Source organism: Lycorma delicatula, chromosome 2 (genome assembly GCF_047948215.1).
Source record: "Lycorma delicatula isolate Av1 chromosome 2, ASM4794821v1, whole genome shotgun sequence".
Classification (NCBI taxonomy): domain Eukaryota; kingdom Metazoa; phylum Arthropoda; class Insecta; order Hemiptera; family Fulgoridae; genus Lycorma; species Lycorma delicatula.
In genome coordinates this window covers 69,180,638-69,203,161 of record NC_134456.1, presented here as the reverse complement: position 1 = coordinate 69,203,161, position 22,524 = coordinate 69,180,638, and the positions used below count along the sequence as shown (strand labels likewise).

The 22,524-nt window shown below is 28.5% G+C and overlaps 1 protein-coding gene across 13 annotated transcripts in view; it reads right to left on the bottom strand.

The window, feature by feature from the left end:
• Nucleotides 1–22,524, bottom strand: part of nrm (neuromusculin) — a 797,795-nt gene that overhangs the window by 291,337 nt on the left and 483,934 nt on the right. For all 13 annotated transcript variants that reach the window (XR_012755069.1, XM_075355520.1, XM_075355516.1 and 10 more), the window contains exon 7: nt 18,493–18,656. Coding sequence is in view for 12 of the 13 variants with exons in the window: in XM_075355520.1 (XP_075211635.1) it covers nt 18,493–18,656 (164 nt within the window). In the remaining variant the exon portion in view is untranslated. The remainder of the gene's footprint in view (nt 1–18,492; nt 18,657–22,524) is intronic.

Here is a 22,524-nt window from a genome sequence, read left to right as displayed (position 1 = left end):
ACAAGTGTGTCAGGAATTTCTAAAAAATCTAAACATACTGTAAAATATCCTTCATTGCAATCTGCAGTCAAGCCGGTACCTCACAGTGAAATTATTTCAGTTCCTCAGCCACCTGTGAATGTATGTTTCGAAAGCAGCGATGAAGAATCAGGCAGTACTGAAGACAACAATGATTTTGATTTTGAATTATCTTCCAATAAGCCACATCTTATATCAAAAGGTGAATTAAATGACTTCGTTAGGCATTTAAATTTATCATAAAATCAAGCTGAACTGTTGAGATCAAGACTGCAAGGTTGGAGGAGTTTACTTAAAAAAATCCAAAAAATTAAAAAAAATCTTCGGGCTTTCGAAGCTGACAAAAAGAACTTTCTCAGTACTTTATTAATGAAAATAATTTGGTTTATTGTACAAATACTGATGAGCTTGTGTTGCACTTAGGACAAGTTCATAAACCAGAGGACTGGGGCCTTTTCATAGATTCGTCCAAGAATAGTTTAAAAGCGGTTCTACTACATAACGGCAACAAATATCCTTCGATACCAATTGCTTATGGTATTAATTTGAAAGAGACACACGATGTGATGATAGATGTTCTCGAAAAAATAAATTATAAAAAACATAGTTGGAACATATGTGGTGAATTGAAAGTTATAGCTATTTTGTTAGGCATGCAGTTAGGCTATAATAAGTACATGTGCTTTTTTTGCGAATGGGACAGCCGAGCTAGGGATAAACATTGTTACCAAAGAGTGAAAGAAACGAGACAATTTAACTCCAAATGGGAAAATTCATGAGCCCTTAGTTGAACCCAAAAAAAATATTTTTACCCCCTCTCCAAATCTAGCTAGGACCAACGAAAACTTTGTAAAAGCAATGAAGAAGGAAAGTCCCGGATTTTTGTACATCAGGCAGAAATTTCCGAATGTAGGTGAAGGAAAAATTAAAGAAGGAATATTTGTTGGTCTTCAAATAAGAGAGTTGGTCAAAGATGCTGTATTTAACTCAATGTTAAATAATGTAGAAAGTGCAGCTTGGGCCTCATTTAAAGAAGTTTGGAAAACTTTTCTCGGCAAACAAAAATCTGCCAATTTCCACGATATTGTTAATCAACTTCTTACTTCATACAGATTGTTTGGAAATACATTTTCTCCACTCACATATGGATTTTTTCCCGGACAACCTCGGAGACGTAAGTGACGAACACAGTGAACGCTTCCACAAAGACATTTCGGTGATGGAAAGCCGCTATAAAGAAAAATGGAATACTATCATGCTAGCCTATTACTATTGGACATTAATTCGGGATGTGCATGAGGCTATTTGTAAAAGAATTAGCGAAATCATTCTAACACAAGTATGACCATGAAAAATTACAAATTTTATAGATTTAAACTATATTTTCCCTTAATTTTTTTTTGAAGCGTAACTTATTTAAAACTAAGGGCGATAGAAAAATTGTTTTTAGAGATCTGTAATTTACGCAAAAAAGCAATTCAAGAAATGGTATCACACTTGGATAAACGCTAAAAAAAAGTTTTTTGTCTATCAGTGTTATAAGATAACTGACGACAGAAAGTAATAATCTAAATATTTTATATGGCAATATCGAAAATAAAGTGAATCACACAGAAAAAAAAAACGAAACTACTGAATGTAATACCTATCGATAATTAATAAGTCTGTCTATAATGAAAATACATCTTTGAAAATATTTATATTCCAATAAGAAAACTGTTAAAAATATTTTTAAATGTTATGATAAAATAAAATATTGCTAAGAATTGCAATATTGCTTTTATAATTCTATGAATACTTAGTTATTTATTTATCCTGAAATAAGTTAACAGAATAATGTCTTCAGAAATATATAACATTCTTAATTTAACAACTAAGAATAATATAATTAATTACAGTAGAGTTTAATTATATTAATAAAGGAAAAAATAAGACCTAAGGAAAAACTAACTTAAAACAAAAGAAAATATAAATATGACGTCGTTATATATAAAAGATGAGAGTATAAATGTTCAGAATTGAAATAATAGCGGCTAAAAGAAAATATTCTTAAAGTTTTGAAATAAAGATATAGCAATTAGATAAATTTTAAACTATCCTGGAAATTTTATTGCTGGAGATGTTTTCACAAGTAGTTTTTTTTTACTGCCAATGCTCATATTTTTATTTTTCTGGAATATAAAAGAAAAATGTTGTACCTGCATGTAGTGGTCGTGTTTATTAACAGGAACACGCGAATTTCTACAAAATAATGAAGATAAATGAAAAAAAAATAGGGAACGTCCTACGTATTACGTAACAATGTAATTTGTAGTATTTTTGCAGTATTCATTTATTAAACAGTGCTACCATTAAATAAAGAAAAAAATTCGTAAAGGAATAAACTTAGTATACATGTATAAAAATATGCGAAACAATATGATCCAATATAATTCTGTGTTGAAAAAAATTCATTCATCGTTCGATAAAAGAGGAAAATTATTTGAAAGATGAATAAATGAATGGAATGAAAAAAAGATTAAAAAAGAAAAATGAATGTTGCGAGCTTGTAGGTATTAGAAAAGCATGTCAAATCGTCATTAGTTGGAGATGAGAATTTTATTGCAGACTCTGTAACGCAGTAAATGATCTGAAGAGTGAAGAGAACAACTCTTTGCAATTCGCTGCTTCTTAGTTTGTTGTAAACACGCCACAATAAAAAAGCATTAAAAAAAACACTAAAAATCTTTTTTATTTCTACAAAATAATAATTTTGGTAAAGTGACATAAACTAAAAACTTTAATCGAAATTTAGCTAATATACAATTAATAAGACACACAATTGTGAATTGAAAATATATCTTTAAGGAAACTTCATGAAATTAATATTTTCAGCTATAAAAAGTAAAAGTACAAAAGAAATACGTGATAAAAACGTGAAATTCATGGCAATCTGTGGGATAGCATTATGTGCAGCAGTGAGATAGGAATAGGAAATAAGAGTCTCTGGATAAATTTACACGCAGATTATACTAAAAGTGCAATAATCGTGGCATCCACACCAAAAATCTTACGAGTATGAGATGCACAATCACACAACTCAGTTTGGTGAAGAAATTATGAAGGAAAAATTAAAAGGATTTGTGGTGAGAAAGTTTACAGTTGAAGAAACTGCACGAGATGATAAACAATCCCACATAAATAACTTTGTCCTCCAGGCAGTGGCTCTCTATTACCATTCACAAACCCAAAGAATCAGGAAATTTTTACCTAGCAAAGGAACAGCTCATAACTGGTCAATGACTGATCAGGACTTTCTGTACTGAACAATATTATCCCCTATTTCGGGAATTTCGTGGCGTGTTGAAAAATTTAACAGAATTATAAACTGTTCCCTCAGAAATTCGATAGTAGGATTTGAAAAATTTTTTGGAAGTTGTATTTTCTCAAGCCGGAATTATAATATGAAGCCAAACATATGAACAAGATAAGATGCCTCTAAATGCACCGGCAATTTGAAAATTTAGTGTTGCTACTAGATGATGTTTAATTAAACATAAGTGATCAAGAAGTGCTTTCATTAAAGTTAAAAAATCCTTATCCGGGAAAACTTAGAACACTGTAGATATCATAGTCAAAACAGATTAAATATAATTCAAACTGATACAAAAATCCAAGTAAAAAAAATTACGATTAATATTAGTTATGAAAAACTACAATATTTTTTATATTTAAACATTTTATTAAAACAAGTTTTATTATAATAATTTTATCTCCTTTTCATTTAAAATACAAATAGTGGATTATAAAATAAATAAATATAAAATTCCCATTATTGACTTTACCGACATTGTAATATTTCATCACTCATGAATCATGTGAACTTGTTAACAGCTGTTCTAATCAAATTTTCACTAGAAAAAAAGAAAGGTTTTAATTTTATACTTTGCCATGTCAGTAAGTAAACGATAGAAAATATTTAATACTTCATTGCTAGAAAATAACAGAAGCAAGTGCACCGTATATATAAAATTTTCAATAAAATAAAAATAACCTTTATTGAAATAAAAAGGTATTCATTTGTACATAAAACACTTTTGCAAAATAAACTGAGCATTTTATTTCGGATTGTAAACCCTTCTCTATCGAAACGTTTATACATTTTTTAGTATCAAATACTGATTTCTGAGAAAGAAAATAAGAAACGATAAAAATTAAATAGCGTTTTAAATTAAACCGTAATTTAAATTTTAATTTGAATTATTTTAGAAGCGAGGGTAGATATAAATTTTTTACAAAATAATGCTTTAAAGATGACGTAAAAAATATATAATATTTAAGCTAAGGAGATACAAATTAATTTAACTAACATAAAAAATAAAAAAGTCAAACTAAAGAATAATATAATCAAAATACTGTATCGGAACATTTCGTGGTTTATTCTTTCTACAATTCTTTTATATTGAAATTATGTCGTTTCACAATAGGCACACAATATCCGATTACAGTTTGAAAGTTTACCCTATTCAATTTTTTTCTAACTAATCTTTATACTGAAATATTAATATGAAATTAATATAAATCTAGTAAAAAAAATTGAAAAGTAAATAAATACCTAATGAAAATTTTCATATTAAAATAAAAAATTTCTATTTTGAACAAAGAATAAAATTTTTTGATCTCTTTTTGGTTACTGCAGTACACGAATATCACGCGGAAGGCAAAAACGTTTAATAGGATTTGAATCCCGGGTCCTGAAACAATACAGAACGCTAATCGGCGAAGACTTTAATAAAACCCACTGATGGATACATAAAGTAGAATATAAAATAAAATTACACAATTCATTTTTATGATAAATTAAATGAAAATTAATTAATTGAAAACGATGTAAAGGAATGTAACAAAAAACAAATTTATTCTTGTGTTTTCTTTTTGAGAAAAATCTATGAAAGAGAAATTTAATTTCAAAATATATGTTTTTTAACCTTGTCTATCTCAACTTCTAAGCAAAAAAATCTCTTTGTTGTCGCGTAAAAGCAACTCAAAATTGAATTTTGCAGGAAGTGAATTATTGATGAAACGAGTGCTTGAGTTGTGTGATATGTTTTACAGTGACGTACAGCGTAGAGAGGCTTGTAATTGCTAAATGTTTGAAATAAATATTTATATGGATGAATAAATAACGGGAAATACAGTACATGTTTTTCTCTTCTATACGATCACGGTAAAAAAAAAATATTCTCACTTAAGTAAAATTATATATGTTATTATTTTTCTATTTTTCTACTCTGAGTTATTAGTTTTTCATTTTTATAAGCCTAAAAGAAAGTTCAGCAAATCATAATTTATTTAATTAAATAAAATTAAAAAAATACTTACGAATTAATTCGCTTGTTTTGCTTACAAACGTTGCCTATATATGCTTGAACGTTTAATTTAAATAAATCATTCATCAAAAACTGTCAAAAACACAATTTTGATTAAAACAAAAACGAAAAGTACCCTCAATCTATTTAGAACATGAGTTTATCCAAAGTATGAATTTTTTTTCCAACGCAAAGAATTTATTTTTATATTATGTCTATATTACAAATACCACTGAGTCTGTATATTATATCGTCTCCAAAGGAAAATAGGTTCATATTTGAATTACTTAAACATTTCTTTTTATTTCTATTTTTTTTTCTATTACGGCAGCACATGTTTCTACACTGAATTATCAATGAGAGTAATGATGTTTACAAAAGTGTGATGTGTGAATAGCGAGAAATAGTTAAATTGAAAGGTTGAATACAAACTGAATTTTTTGGTTCTAGCATATCAATTTGAAACAAACATTCGACTCAGTAAGAAGGTAATGGGAAAACGACTTCACTGCTCATTTTTCCTAGTAAGTTTGATACGAGTTTGTTATGCCTGATAAGGGGCTTATTGGTGATTTGTGTCTTAAATCAGGTTCAATGCAGTTATTTGTTTAATGTAATTTTTACGGACCGAAATAAAATACAGGAAATAAATCATAATACATTACGAACACTATATTATATACAACAGTATATATATATATATATATATATATGATTAATTCACAGGATATACTTGAAGCAAGTGCGTGGAAGTTCTGTGAGAAAAGTACTAAACCTGTTTGAGACCCTCTGGATGAAAGGTTGAAACGCTGCTATTTCATTACAAATTTTGGCAGACAACTTCTTATTTTCATCATGAGATTAAAAAAAAAACAGAAATTTTTTCTCCGCATCAATTTTCACAATAGTAGTGTGTTATTGCTGAGCAAATTTCTTTCATATTTTTCATTAAAATTGGTTACATCTTGAAAAATCGAACGATTTTGTTTTAATAAAAATCATATTTTAAGGTTTGGTACGTGATAATTTATTTAGCAATTCCACATCCAACAAGAAATTTGAATTTACTGGTTATCTAGCTGTAATAAAAATATTCTCAAATAATTTTTTTTTTAAATAATGATCAATTTAGAAATGTAGTGGAATGAATTCGAAAACCATATAAATAAAACAGAAGGACGATAATAATAAATTTGTTATGATGTAACACAATTTGAGAATAAGAAAAAAAAATTCGCATAAAAAATTTATACATTTTTGTGCCTCGATAACAAATTCCTGTTGTGATTCTCCTTGCTTCTAATAGTCAGAGAAATCAGCATTATTAATTTCACATATAAACGGCTAAACAAAAAGGAACATAATTTTTTGGCGTATTTTTTATATGTGGCAGTCAGAAGTTATCAGTAGATATATATTTGAAGTATGTTACTTTACATACAAAATGCTAAAGTTTTATTTAAAACTTGAGAATTAGTGAATATTTTGGAAAAAATGGAAATTTTGATATCGCAATATTTTTTATGAAGCATTCGTATATATGACTTGTACACGGCAAAACAAAACTTCTTCATGTTGAATTTCAAATGTGTAGATTAACGGATTCGATTATGAATATTAATAATATGGATGCCACAGACACACGAATACACCATAAGGATAGAAAATGAAACCTATGAAACTTACTTAATAGGTAAAATTTAGAAGTAGTATTTTCGAAAGTACTGAATATTTGATTAATTATTTGCAAACAATGTGTATTTAAAGTAATTTTATTTTAACTGTTAAGAAATTGGAACTGCGATGTCCTTTAATCTAGATGAATTTTCGTGAGGTCTGAAAATGTTTTATACACAGATAAAAATCTTAAATTTCACTAACAGCTAGCTAGTCGGTACGGGTAAACTTCTGATGGATATTAGCTAATCCATATAGTTATGAAAGCAGCAAGAAAAGTAATAAGTAAGATACCTTTGAAGTACTGAAATCCTTCGTTTACGTATATTTTTAGGCTATAGTAATTGATGTTTTACAACTTGAAATCATAGAAACTGTTCCGATTCAAATAACATACCTTTTAAAGTTAAACTCCCTACCGTAACTTTCAAATTTCAAAATAAACTAAAGTTAAAACTAAACAGAACTAGTTCGGCCCAACTGAACCGGACTTAAATATAAGTTTGCGTACCTTTAAAATCTCGCAAAAAAATTCACTATAGACTCAGTTCAATTCAGGTTAGAAATGTAAACAACACAATGAAACTAGATTCCAAACTTAGATATTACATTACAGTAATACGTATAAAAATTAAAAAAAAAAATTATATTTACATTTCAATAATATCTTATAATGCTGTCTATCTGCGTGTTAATATCTTTTTTTACTTCACAACTTAAATTAATGTGTACATTTATTTATTCCTTATTAACAAAATAAAAATAATAATTTTTATATTAAGTAATTTCTATTTTTTGTAATTAATTCAACATTCAGTTGATCGTTCTGGTTTTGAATAAATTATTTCTTTTGAAAAATTATGTTATAAAAAACCATTATCAAAATTCCTAGACTAAATGGTGTTTAATTTTAATTAAAATTGCGAATGTGAGGCTTTGAAGATAAACTATCACATTTATGGGGGAAAAAATAATACTAAATCCAGTTATAGAATCGATTCCAAGTACTTGGTAATTTATTTATTTTTTTTTTGAAATCTCATAAATCGAGTAAAATTTAATATTAGTATTGTTTAAATTTTGCAATTATTTAAACGGGTACTAATTTTTTATTATATTACTAAACTATTATTCACTTGTACAAAAAAAAAGTAGTGTCCTTTTCCTTGCTCTATTCGTTATACACAATAATCTTCGGCAATCTTGTACCGCCCATTCATCTCTAAATGAATAAATTATAATTATTTATATAATAATTACTTCTTATTTTCGTAAGCATTCTTATTTGTATGTTTATTATCTTTTCTAACTTAGATATTCTCGAAGATCTCCAGAATTACATTTTAACTACCAGTAATCTATTCTAATCTCTGTTGTTCACTGCTCATGTTCGGAGACATAATAGCTCAATATTTAACATGATTGTTACTATTAATTAACACTGTGAAACACTGAAATGATTTTAATATGAATTATTATTATTATAAGTATATATTTTACAAATAATTTTGAACTTTTATAAAAAAAAAGTATAACATTTTTATGAATTGTAATGTCGAATTACAGAATTGATCGATTATTTATCTTGAAATCATTACTATAATTAAAATTGGAATACACAATCTTAAAATTAAAAGACATTAGAATTGAAATAAATTCATCTATGAGTGAAAGTATTATTTAATGAATTTACTCATTATGAATGTTTACTAGATAAGTAATAAATAATAATACTTCCGTAGTTATAATAAATGATCTAATGAATAAATATTATTACTTAAGGCAGTAAGCTATCTTGGATAGTTCACCTTATCGGCTACTCTATACGATCACAGAGACCTACTATTAATTGTAATATAATGTTATACGTTCATGTAAAGTGTTCTTGTTCATCATATAGTCACTTTAGAGGCATTTTCGTACGCACTGATCCTTTATTGGATCAAGAGCTCTGGTGTAACGGCTTAAAACTTCCTTAGAAGCTGGATCACGGGAGGATTTAGGAACCGCTTTAAACTCTTACTTTTATTCAAAATTAGCTGCCCTTCTCTCCAAGTCTCGCTTACTGGTTCGTTTACTTAATAATACAAATATTGAAAATAACAAAAAATTACATAATTTTATAATTGGAATCGATTAATTCTTTTGTAGTAAATAATCTTTTTTTTTTCTAGATTACAAGAAATGTATTACAAACTGGTGTTCTTTCACGTTTACAATAATCAGCAATCTGCCTTACATGGTTTACAATAATCTGCCTCATCAATAATCATTATAACCTTAATAAATATAAAAACTCTTTATCATCAAATAAAACTGGTTAAAAAAATTCTTTCATACAAATTAAACTAAAAAATTAACTAAATTAATGCGGCTGCCGTAATACATGGCTTTTAACAGTTATTAAAATGTTCTGCCAAGATCTTCTCTCTTCTCCAGTTCCATTTAAAACCCCATCATTTTGTACTTTATCGATCTCTTAATCTTCTGTAACTTGTGTAACTTGGCATGTCAAAAGCACGTCTTCTTTGTTTTTCTGGTGTTTGTATTGTTATATTTCGTTGTCAAAAACTCAATCACTGAGTGCAAATATTTTACGACTATATTTTCATTTTTGTATTCTTTGATACGTAACAGCGTAATTCTCTCCTCCATTAATGGTATTCTGGCAGAATTATTCGAATTCTACTATTTAATATTAACATTTAACTTACTACTCTTTTGTAATTTTTATCACCATTCATCACCTTGGTCTTAAAATTAAATGTCTCGCATACATAAGGCGCCTTAACCATACGTAGGCGATCTGACACGAGATACTGTACGGCACTAAAGATGAAGGAAAGCGAATAATGAAGTGGTTTCCGTTACATTCTTCATAAGCTTAATAAACTGTTGTACGTAAGGACCCCAAACCCAACCGAATGCAGACGATATTCAGCTACACAACTGATATTTTTTATCGATTTATGACGCATACTGGTTGTAAAGTGAACATCATTAATCTCAGGGGAAGCAACTCCGACTTATGTACGTAATTCTTTGGAAACCTTTTTATGCGTGTAAGCCATTAGAAAGTTACTAACATTTATTAAAAGAGAAAAGGTTAATGCAATTTGTTTACGCCGTTTGGCGTAAAGTTTCCGTTATTTTCAATTAATTCTAAGCTAAGGTTGGGTCCTGTTAAATTTCACTATGTTTCGTATTTTTGGGCTTGTCATTTGTACCTGTTTTATTATTTGTTCTCGTGTTCGACACTTCCTCCGTCATCCTTAGTGACCGCATCCATTCTTCTATCGAATTATTTTTGACTACCCTTTTCATACACCCGTTATTCATTCGTTCCCATACTAATCCATGCACACATCTTTTGTTTTTTACACACACTCTCTCCTGTCCACTACCTGGATCTGGTTTCCCCCTTTTTTCTTTCACGCCATCTTTTCGGCAGAGTAGATCCAACATTCCTCCAATACAGTCGCCTATGGCCATATAATCCTGCAAACTTCGTGATAATATTCTCAACCCAGCAGAATCTCCAAACTCGTCGCTACACATCTGAGAAACTACGTATTATTCTACCACTAAACCACATCACACCTCTGTATTCCTGATACACCAGTGCGGACTACGCTCAGGATTACTGTATGTATTCACGTATCTGCATTCACGACTTCGTCTCTTGACATTATTTGTGTGCTACAGGCAAGTTCAATTTTCATTATTACGTTAAACAGTGATTTTATCATTGAAATTTGTGGAACATTCAGTTCATCATACCTTATGCCTTACGACTTCAAGTTTAGTTAAAAGAAAATCATTCATTCACTCAAATGCATTCATGATAGGTGGCTTTGTTATTGTAATTAACTCTATAATTTATTTCTGCAACTTGTTGATCGCCGAGATTAATTCTTTGCTACTTATGCACTGTATTCATAATACTTCTCGTAAATTAACCTAAAGCAAATTACTCCTGATGTGCTGGTATGTTTTAGGACTCTGTGATTTTTGTATTTTCAAGAATGCTAATCTATCAAAATAAACTCCATTTATATTATTACTTATTTTAATGTGATTATATTGTAATTAACGCCTTCTATACTGAAATTATTGTAATTAATGTTTTCTAAGCTAATGAAATCTGTTCATTGCTAATCTTCATAGTACAGTATATGTTAGTAGTGCAACTGTTTTCCAGTTTCACTTTCTATTGATGTTATATTTTAAGTATCTAATTTGAATTTAAGGTGTTTTATGTTTTCTTATTTTCAGGCTCTGTTACATTGTGTATTTAAAAAATGTTTATTCATGTATTTTTTGCATTTAACATCATTATTCATTTGTTGATTCAGCTGATATGTTAAGTATTATTAAGTTATGTTAATTTCATAATTTCCTGTTATGTTTTAAGATTATGATTATAACATAAGTTCATTTGTTACACTTTCAATAAAGTCCAATTTCTTTTGGCAAATACTAGCTGTGTGTTTTTTCTTAACTTTACCCAACACAATTCCTTTTGGAAGAGAGGAATGCTCTAAAGAAACAATGCATTACAAAAAATATCCCCTTCTCATTATGGGGAAACGAATATAACACATTAAATTTTCTAATTCATTCTTATTTTAGAGAAAAATAACTATATTATAATCGATCATATTTTTACTTTTTGTTTCTGAATTTACTTCATCGTTAAATGTTTCTTTTAATTCTTGATTTTTATTGCTTGCTCATTTCAGTCACGAACGGTGCTGTCAAATCTGTATAGGCGCGGGGTTTGCGCTTCCGCGGTGTCGGTCAGTTAGTTTGAGGGAATTAAGTTAAGTTGAATGTGAAGATGTTCGTTTGAGGCCTACGTGGAGGCAAAATTTGATTTGTATTTTACAGATCTAAATGTCTGCCGAGGCACATTTACATCGATGGCATCCCGACCGAGACCTGGCTGATGACTGTGAGATATAATCAGTTAGAGGGTCTAAAGACGACCTCCGGTAAAGCCTCTCATGGCTCGCACCCGTGGGGGGGGGGGGGGGGTGGCGACCGGTAACGACACAAGGTGGGTGTTTTCCCCCTACGGGATTTGCATGTACAGATAGGGTTAGAAAAGTGTCATAACATAAAATAGGCTGAGGGATAGATTACATGTTTGTCTCATTCTACACTAACTTCTCTTTCCTTAGTTTCCAATTTTAATGGTTACTCTGAATATTAAAAATCACTATTTCTTTAAATATAATTTAAGTAGCATTACATTTTTGTAAAAGAATTTTTTTTCTTTTCAAAAATTAATCAAATTCGAAAAATTGTTATCGTTTAAATTTTCTAGTATTAATTTTTAATAGAATTTAATAGAAAGTAATTACATTTTTAATTAATTCTCGTTTCTAATTCTTCATAAACATCTCATTAACAGAAAATTAAAATATACTTTCATTTCGAATGGAAGTTTAACTTTGTAAAACTTATGGTAGATATTAATAAAAACAAATAAAGGGAATAAAATATAGATCAAAAACCTTAAAACATTTATATAGTAAATTTACTTAAAATAGAAAAATAACGAAAAAGAAATAAAGTACTAGAAATTAAATTTTATCGAAGCTGAAAAGTGTATCTTATTTCTATTTAAATTACTTTGTAAATAAACTACACGGTTATGTAAATTAAAATATATTGGGTTTTATTAGACAAAACTATTTTCATGGTGTCATTTAATTACAATAAAATAATAGATCTAATTACAAAATGTTTTAATTCATTATACATATTTTTCATCTTAAATAACAATATTAATAAAGAACATCAATCACTTTCAATATAGCAATTAAAACAGAATCATAATTGGTGTTTTAAAACACATTTCACGTAATTTTCTTAATAAATGTTATCTAGTTTTTTTTTTCTTTGATGAAATTTTCTAATAAAATGTAGTTACAAAAAATTAATCTTTGGTAACGATTGAGTTTTTCATACGTAACTGAGTATATCCAATACCAAATTATGATACGAAAGATCGATTTTGCTGCACCGTCCTAAAAAATATGTTACACTAACGATGACAAATTAATGGTGAAAATTATCATCTTCATTAAAAACCCTCTCTTCATTAATAATGTCTTTTTCAGATATTTTTACAATATACAATAGATTATTAAAATATAAAGATATATTTTTTAATAACGAAATAGAAAAGAAATAACCGCAATAATACTGATAGGATTAGAAAAGAGTCATAACATAAAACGTATTAAAAAAGTTTATATATATATATATATACGTTTATATAGTTTATGGCAGAAACAATTCTAGTATAAAAAAAAACACAGTAAAACCTCATGTATAAGAAAATCTGTGATCTTTTAATTGTTGTGATTTTTTCAAACAAGTAGAAAACTAAAATTTTAAATATTACAATATAAAAATTACGGACATTATTAGTGGCACAAAATAATCAATACGGACCATTATTTAATAGTGTAGTACATAAAACAAATGTGAAAATTTTACAAAGATCAACTAAAATCAACTTCATTACGTAAAATATATTAACAGCATTTAAAATACCTTTTAATTCCCAGTATATTGTAAAAATGTCTAATGTGGTTACAGTATACATTCATAAAAAAACATATTTTCTTGCAGACAGATATGATATTATAAAAGAAAGGTTGATGAAGAGTAAAAAATGAAGCCTTATGGAAAATTTATTTATATTTCAAAGTTAACAAAGAGAAATAATATGAGAAAAAATGTAGAAAATAAAGAGATAAAAAAAAGTGTTAAGCTCTTTAATATTAATACGTAGAAATACGATTTATTTTTGTGTTTAATTTTTATTGATTGAAAACGAAATTATTGAAATCAGCTGATTATTTATTTTCATAAAATTACGTTTAAAGAAATTACTAAACAGTTGTAGAAATATGGAAATTTGTAACTTCTTCTTAAAACCTATTATAGTATATTTATTTTTTCTCTTTTTTTTAACAAAAAACAAAGTTGTTGTAGGGTAACGAAAATTCTGCTTGTCTTAGCGTAAAATCGTAACGGTTTGACAAACATATGCTTGAAAATGGTAAGCATTATGTTAATGTAGAGAAGAGGTATGGCGGTGGATTGAAGTCTGAAAGAAGGGGAAGATGAATGTATGTATAACTGCAACAATGTTTTGATGTAGTAAGATGAATACAAACAGGAAGGAGGAAATAAAAGATTCGGCTTATATTCGAATTGCAACTCTGTGTGTGTGTTTGTGATATATATATATATATACGGTGAAGCTTTTACCATCTCGATATAATGAATTAACATTTCCTGAGAGGGGTGAAATAATGATGGTAGGTCGTGGAGGGTTGAAACCCCGGAAATGAAAGGAACCAATGCAAGTACGTTCTACTACCACTCTCTCATCCGAAACATTCACGGCGAAATCCCTAAAAGGGAATGTTAATAACGATAGATCGTTCTTACGTGGCCTCTGTTAGGACTGATGGAAAATGATAATAGGCTGAAAACGGGAAAGTGACTGCACTCGAGAAGATGTGGCTTTGTAATGTAAGCACTTGAAATTCAGACAACAAACAAACATTGAAAAGGAAAGGAAATGATTATTACGATGTTGACGTCAACGATGATGATGATGACGATAGAGAAAGAAAGTTAATCATTTTCTCTTTATTAACATTATTTTGAGTATACGATTGTACGTCTTTAACAAAATATACAAACCGCGTTTTATCAAATCTATTGTGGAACATACACCTACTATGTTAGTTTACTCAATATAAACATCAAAGTTAATCAACATAAACTCATAAATTTATATGGCAGGTGTGTAGAAATCAATGACAATCTTACTTTGTATCGCTAATTGATTATCTAAATGTCACTGCATAATATAAAATGTCTAGAGAAGTTAAAAGTATATGGAAATTCCAAAAAAAAGGGAACCGAGCTTTATTATTTGCACGGGAATGATGTACAAATATAAAATTAATTATTAATTAAGATTAAAAAAATGCTAATTTATTTTAGAAACGTCTTAAGAATAATCTGAAAGAACAAACAAATCTAAAACGGAATGTTGTTAAACGTAATGTATATATAATGAATGATACATTAAAATAAGTTTTATTTTTTTATTCTATTCCAAGTTTTTCAATCGACCTAACTAGTAAGCATTATAAGAACAAAATATACGACGCTAAAAGGTGACCTACGAATCGATTCCCGGAAATCGTATGGAAGTTTTTTATGTATCATTTCATCCTCTTGATTAAAATACATCTGTAGCATGCCAAAGGACGTAACAATAAAATAAAATAATGTTACAACAAACATTGTTTGAACGTACCAATCAATGGAAATAGATATTAAATAAAATAGAATATGAGTGGTATACAACGAAATCAGATGGAAGTGAATCATTGTTACAACCCCATAGAGTTCTCGTTAAGTGCAGTCGTTACTGAAGTATATAAATAAGTGTAAATATAATATTATTGCATTTTATCATGCAGTAGTATAAAAATTCGGATCATCAAAATCATTAAAAAAATAAATTAAAAAATATCAACAAAGCATAAAAATTAATTCAAAGTGAGCTGTTATTATTTTTATTAAAAAAAAATGTTTACTCAAATATTTTTAATTAAATACAGTAATTTTAATTTCAAATATATTTAATCAGAACAGAAATAAATAATTTTTTTTTTATGTAAGCTTCATATTCATATCATGATAAAACTTTTTTCATCAATAATTCATTTTTACATTTTGAAAATCAAAGGTGTTTTCAAATAAAAGGGTTTAAAAGCAAGAGGAAGAGCAGAATTTAATTTATTTGGAAAATTTATAAAGTGTGTTCAAAAGAGATATGAAAATGATCAATTAAATTCGTATTTATTAAAAATAGATTAAAAAAATCTTAAAAAACAATAATTAAAGAACTAACAAATGTGACAAATATTAGCATCATGTTCATGTAACAGCAAAAATAATGATAATAAAAAACAGGTAATAAAAGAACTTTAATTAATTATTAACTAATATAGTACTCTGAAAATGACTGATAATAAACAAAAAAAAAAATTATATTAATATATGTAGCAAACATTTTTAATTATTTATGAGCAGTAAAATTTTGATTAAAAAATTTAACGTCCTAATATCAAAATAACCAAATGCTTGAATTATTAACAGAAATTGAATCTTTCTTCTGTTTCTGCAGATTAGTGGAACTGAACAAAATAAAAGATTAAACGATTTTGTTTTAGAAAGATATAAATTACTTGAAAGTACATGGTAATAAAAATAATGTAGACTATCTGTACCGCCTTGTAACAATCAAAGTTAAAATAAAAAAAAAAAAACTCCTTAAGACAAAATATATTATTTGACATATCTAATCGTTTATTTAAACAATGGAAAACAAGGTTTAAATTTAAATTGTGATAATAGATGGAAGGGTAGATAGATAGATTATTGAGAGAGAGAGAGGGAGAGAGAGAGAGAGAGAGAGAGAGATTGAGAGTGAGAGAGAGAGAGAGAGAGCGAGAGAGAGAGGAGAGAGAGAGAGGAGAGAGTGAGAGAGAGAGAAATTTACATTGCTGTGAAAATTCAAAGTCGTATTATATAGGCAGCCACAAAGAAGAAAAAAATTAAATCCAATTGAGAATAAACAAAAAAATAAAAATAAACAATACAAACTATACAGCTAAATAAAAGTGAAGTCATGTTACACATAAAATATGAAGAATTTCAAGAAGTAAAAGATCTGAATTAAAAAAATAAATAAAATTAATGATAAAATCAAATAATACACGGTTAAATTTAAATATCTAGGTTAAATAAACCCAAATAATTGGAATAAGAAGGCAAATGAAAGGAGAAAAATAGTTTTTGAGAGATTGAAATTTTTTAACTAAAAATATGTACAACAAAAAGAATTTATCCAAAAACTGCAAAATTGAGACACTATAATACAATATTGAAACCAGTAATACTTTAATGTACAGAAAACTCCAGTGTAAGGAATCTAGAATCACTTTTAAAAACTGAAAGGAAAATTTTTAAGAACTATCCGTGGTCCAAGAAAAACGAAATTAATAAGAATGAAGTCAAATAAAGAAATTTACAAAATTAAAGAAAAAACATCAAATTTTTGAAGAGAAATTTTTGAAGAAACCAAAATTCGAAAAAGAAGATTAGTTTTATGGCATATGATTCGAATGGATTCAGTTAAATTGGACAAACAACGTTTTGATAAATTTTGGAAATACAAAACTCTAACCCCTACACATAAAATAAATAAGGGAACACTTAAATATAGCAAATACAGAAATAAAAGACAAAGCAGAGAAAAATTTAGAAAAAAATTTGCAGAATAGAGGTTTTTGTCAATGCAAAAAAAGAAAGAGAGCCCATGTGCAGGCAAGAACGAAAAACACAACATAGTGAAAGAATGAAAGAACTGTGGAAGAGAAAGAGGGAAAATCAAAACAGAAGAAGTTGAAATGATATTTGCGTGGTCCTCTGCAGGCCTGTTCGGGGGAGGGAGGAAAATAACAATACCATTTTTGATGGTATCCACGTTTATTAACATCATCAATCTGATGATAGATTATTTCATAGCCCATTATATGTCTTAGTATATGAATCATAAAAAATACTGTTCGGTACAAAGACATATATACAGCATACACACACGAACTCGTATCCTTTGAATACATTTCTGAAAGAAGTTTAAAAAAATCCTTCAAATAAGATAAACCTATCTTTTAATAAGCTCATATTATATTTTTGTATAAAATTGCAGCTCTAAAATATTCTCTCTTTTCTTGTATTTTTAACATTTTATGTTCTTAAAATAACAACTGAAGTGGAAATCTTTGCATCAAAGAGTGAACGAGAGAGTTTAGACAGATTTGGTTACCTTTACTTAAGTAAAAGATTAGATTACGGTGAATTTATGCATAAAATGCTATCAGTTATTGTAATAAATATCAATTAATAATTATCAAGAAAAGTATATTTACATGTCGTACTGATTTGTTGTTTTATTTATTTTTGTTTTATTTATAATTGTTTCTGATAATAAATAATTATTTAAGTGACATCACTGAACATAAACAAAATATTCATTTCATAATAACAGCATATTTATTATAGTTTATAGTTTATTAGTGTTTAGTGTTTCTTTTATAGTATGATTTAAAAATAAATCCGTGGCATTTAAAAAAAAAAATATCGATAAATATTGCATATAAGTAGAAGTAACTGAACAATATTAAAGTAATTCATATAAAAAGTTTATTTCTCCAGTCTGTTTAATATTTAACTTTGCCAAATATTACAGTACGAGACTAAGGAAAACACTGTAAGAATATAAGAATTGGTACAAATACCACAAAAAAATATTCTATTAAGAATTAAATATCTCTCTTACCTGGACGGACGAATCAGTAGAAGTGGGCGGAAGAGGCTCAGTCCCGTTAAACCATGTAATATTTGCTGCGGGTCTGGCACCACTAACGATGCACTGTAGAAGAACTTTTGTGCCTTGTACCACATGATGTTCAACACCAGTTAATGCTAATTTGATTGGCCTCACTGTAAAAAAAAGAAAATCAATATGTTAAAATAAATACGAATAATTAAATAATAACTAAAATATTGTACTTTAAATATACTGAAATAAAGAGAGGTACTAGTGTAAAAAAAAAACCAGCACAGTTTGTATTCTTTCATATTGGTTTATTATCTTTAATTATATAAATAATACCACTACACATCAAGCTCTTTCATCCAGCGGGGTTTTCCCAATAATCTATTTTAATAAAATACTAAAACATCCCAATATTTTTTATTATAATTTAAGACCCAAAATCTCAAAGAGCGTCACGTAACGTAAATTGTTGACCGTAATGTTCTCCTAGAGTAAGTAATCTTCGATTCCAGTATAACTAAAAATAAAAAAATCTTTTCTTTAAATTTGGAAGTTTGTTGCAAATAAAAATGATCAACCGATGTACAATTTCTTAATGCCATTCAGAATTTACAATTGGATTTTTCCCTATTTAAATTACAATATAAAAGTATTTTTATTACATAAATTTAAAATTTTCGTTTTAAATCCCAAGATTCGTGTAAAGCTCATCAACAACCTCATTTTTTCATATAAAATTAATTTTCGATTCATATGAAAATGGATATAAATAATTCTTAAAGTCTTCATCAAACTGATGAAGAAAGTAATCTTTCAAACTCGTATTGTTTTTTTTTTGAAAAAGAAAATTTGATAGGTTTTCATGCAATTAAAATGTAAATTTTGATTTAAAATATCTGATCGGCATTTTAGACTAATACTATATAAATTCATTTATTTTTTCATAGAGGATATACTTTCTCCAAAGAGTCCAACGTTTACGGCACCTACATTCAATCCCTTCCTTTTTTAGTTTTCAGGTATTCAAAACATTTCTAAAGGCAGAAAATAAAACCGGGTAAAAGAACCTAGCTGCATTTAACCAATAAAAATTAAATTTAACTAAGAAGTAGTTGCATTAATAAATATATATACAGAGCGTTTCATAATGTTCTTAGGAGTTAAAAAAATTCGGTACAAAAAAAGTATTTCACTTACCTAAATGAAAGTTGTACGAGGTGATGCAGGGACTCAACAGTTTTTGTTAAAATTTATAAATGTTCAATATGTGCTCCTCTGGTGACACGACACACATCAACACGAAAGTCTAGCTCTTGCCAAACTCATTCTAACATGTCATTTTCGATAAAGTTGATTGCATTGATTATGTGATCCTTTGGCTCAGCGATATCGTGTGGGATTGGTGGGATAAACACCTTATCTTTCACGTATCCCCAGAGAAAGAAATCACATGGCGTGAGGTCGGTGATCTTGGTGGCCACAGCATAATGTGTTGGTCTTCTTCAGACGCACGTCCTATCCAGCGCCGAGGTAATGTTGTGTTAAGGTACTGTCGAACCTCTTTATGAAAATGGGCAGGACAACCATCTTGCTGGAAAATGAAGTCGTTGAGAAGCTGAGGCATAAGCCATAATTGTAACATATCCAGGTATATCATGCCGGTTACTGTCGTTTCCATAAAAAAGAACGGGCCGTTCTTTTTTATGCCCATACACTGCCTCACGAGAGATCGCACAAAAAACGTTTACTTCGGAGAATCCCGAATGTATTCCACATAAGCGTGTGGGTTTTCAGTTCCCCAAACTTGCACGTTATGACGCTTTGCTTTGCCGCTAATATGGAAAGTAGCTTCATCGCTGAAAATTATCTTGTTTAGAAACCTTCATCTAACAACATCTTTTCCTGTAATTGTAAACAAAAATCGAGCCTACGTGTTTTATCTCCATCAGAAAGTCGCTGGATTAATTGAAGATGGTACGGTTTGCATAATAAACGTTTACGGAGAACTCTCCACACTGTTATTTTCGGAATTCCTAATTCTCTGCCTGCAGCCGCAGTCGATTTTGACGGGCTGCGAATGAAACTTGCACGCACACATTCGACATTGACTTCTGAGGTTGATGGACGACCAGTTGATTTTCGCTTGCATAAGCAACCAATTTCACTGAATTGTTTGTACCATGCACGAATTGAATTGTCACTTGGTGGCTCCTTATGAAATTTAAATCGAAACGCACGTTGCACAGAAATTACTGACTTTGACAAGTGAAATTCTAACACACAAAACGATTTCTAGCTTCCCGTGACAGCCATTTTCTCTACTGTCGACGCCTAGCGAGCAAATGGTTTACCAACTGCCTAGTTTATGTGGAAAAACATTATTTGAAGTACTCTTTTGTACAGTACTTGATTTATTCTTATGAGTGAAGTAGTTTTTTGTTAATAAATTTTCGAAACTCCGAAGTACATTATGAAACGCCATGTATTTATATTTACTCGTATATAATAAAATTTAGATTAAAAATTAATTGTAATTTCTTAGGGTAAAGTTAAATCCACAGTCAGTGATTCTCATAAAATGACCGGTCTTAATTATAGTTAATTTATGACAATTTGATGAAAATAAATGGCGGACGGAAGATGTCACTTTCTCCAAGACAAGACTAAAATTTTTCAAACTCTAATATCATATAAAAGTACTGATAAGCAGACACAATAAATGTGTTTTATACGATTCTGTAGCAATATAATGTCTTAAAAATATATTATATTAAACATTTTTTTTTTAAGTTTATAAAAAAAGATGTATGATCACACAATGAATATAAAAATTGATACGTGTAGAAAATTAAAAATGGTGGTAATTTTTTCGGAGATACGATTTGAAATTGGTATTGAAAAAGACAAAAGAAAACCAAATTAAACATTTTAATTTAAATAAAAATATAATAGTTTACTTTCCTTAATAATAAAAAAAGGAAAACTTTAATGATTTAAATAGTAACTTTCTTGTATATGTAAGAAGGGTACAAAAATAAAACGAATATTTTTGGATTAAAAAATATTGAATCCTTATTATTGATGTTGATGTTGAACTTTTTATTATTTCATTTGTTTTTATTGCAATTATTGAACTTAAAATTCCAAATATTACACGTAATGTAGGATTTCAAACTAAAATTTTTATCCTTTCCTTGATTATAATTTAAGAAGTGTTATAGTAAAGTTCATATTTTAAATTAAATGATTTTTCTATATCTTTACAGATCAAAAAAAATTTCCAACAACATATTTTTTTATCTCTTAAATTACTACAATTTTTTATGTTTACTGTTATCGTTTTACAGCTGATTGCACTTTTCATCCCAGTTTATATTTTCTGTAATCACAAGTTTAAGAACAAATACATTTATATTTTTTTTAATGATCAGAAATAAAATAAAAGAATTATTAAAGAAAGCAAAAAAAAAACCATATATATTTAACATTCATGTGATAATTAGTATATAAAACTATTTCTTTGAAGAGGAGTTAGAAGCACGTAAGTAAAATAAACTCAAATATAATAATTAGCAACTACAAATTGTACGTCTTCAGAGCGATATATCTAAAACTACTAGTGTTACTAATTCTCAAACAGATATTTTTGTAACAAGTTTTACAACAGCAACAAAACTATTTAAAATGGATTACGGTTACAGTAAAACGGAGAATTTAGTGGTTTAAGGGTAGGGGTATGCAGTAAACATAGGGGTACCAGCGAGCGGAGTGGCTCCCGGCGTGGCGTGGAACGGGGTTGTTTGTTCACTGCCTGTGATGGAAGCTTAACTCCTTTGGGTTGAGCAAATCAAAACAGTGATGTAGCTCCGCAAGACGGTTTACTTTAACTTGACCGCAGATTTAGTTTAATCCTTTCACAATCAGTTTCTCTCTCTCTCGCTTTCTATCACTCTGTCTCATTTTACACTTCTCCTCCCTTTGACGGAGCAGCTGGGTCCTCATTAAGGTCAATTATTGGAGAGTCGCCCCAGT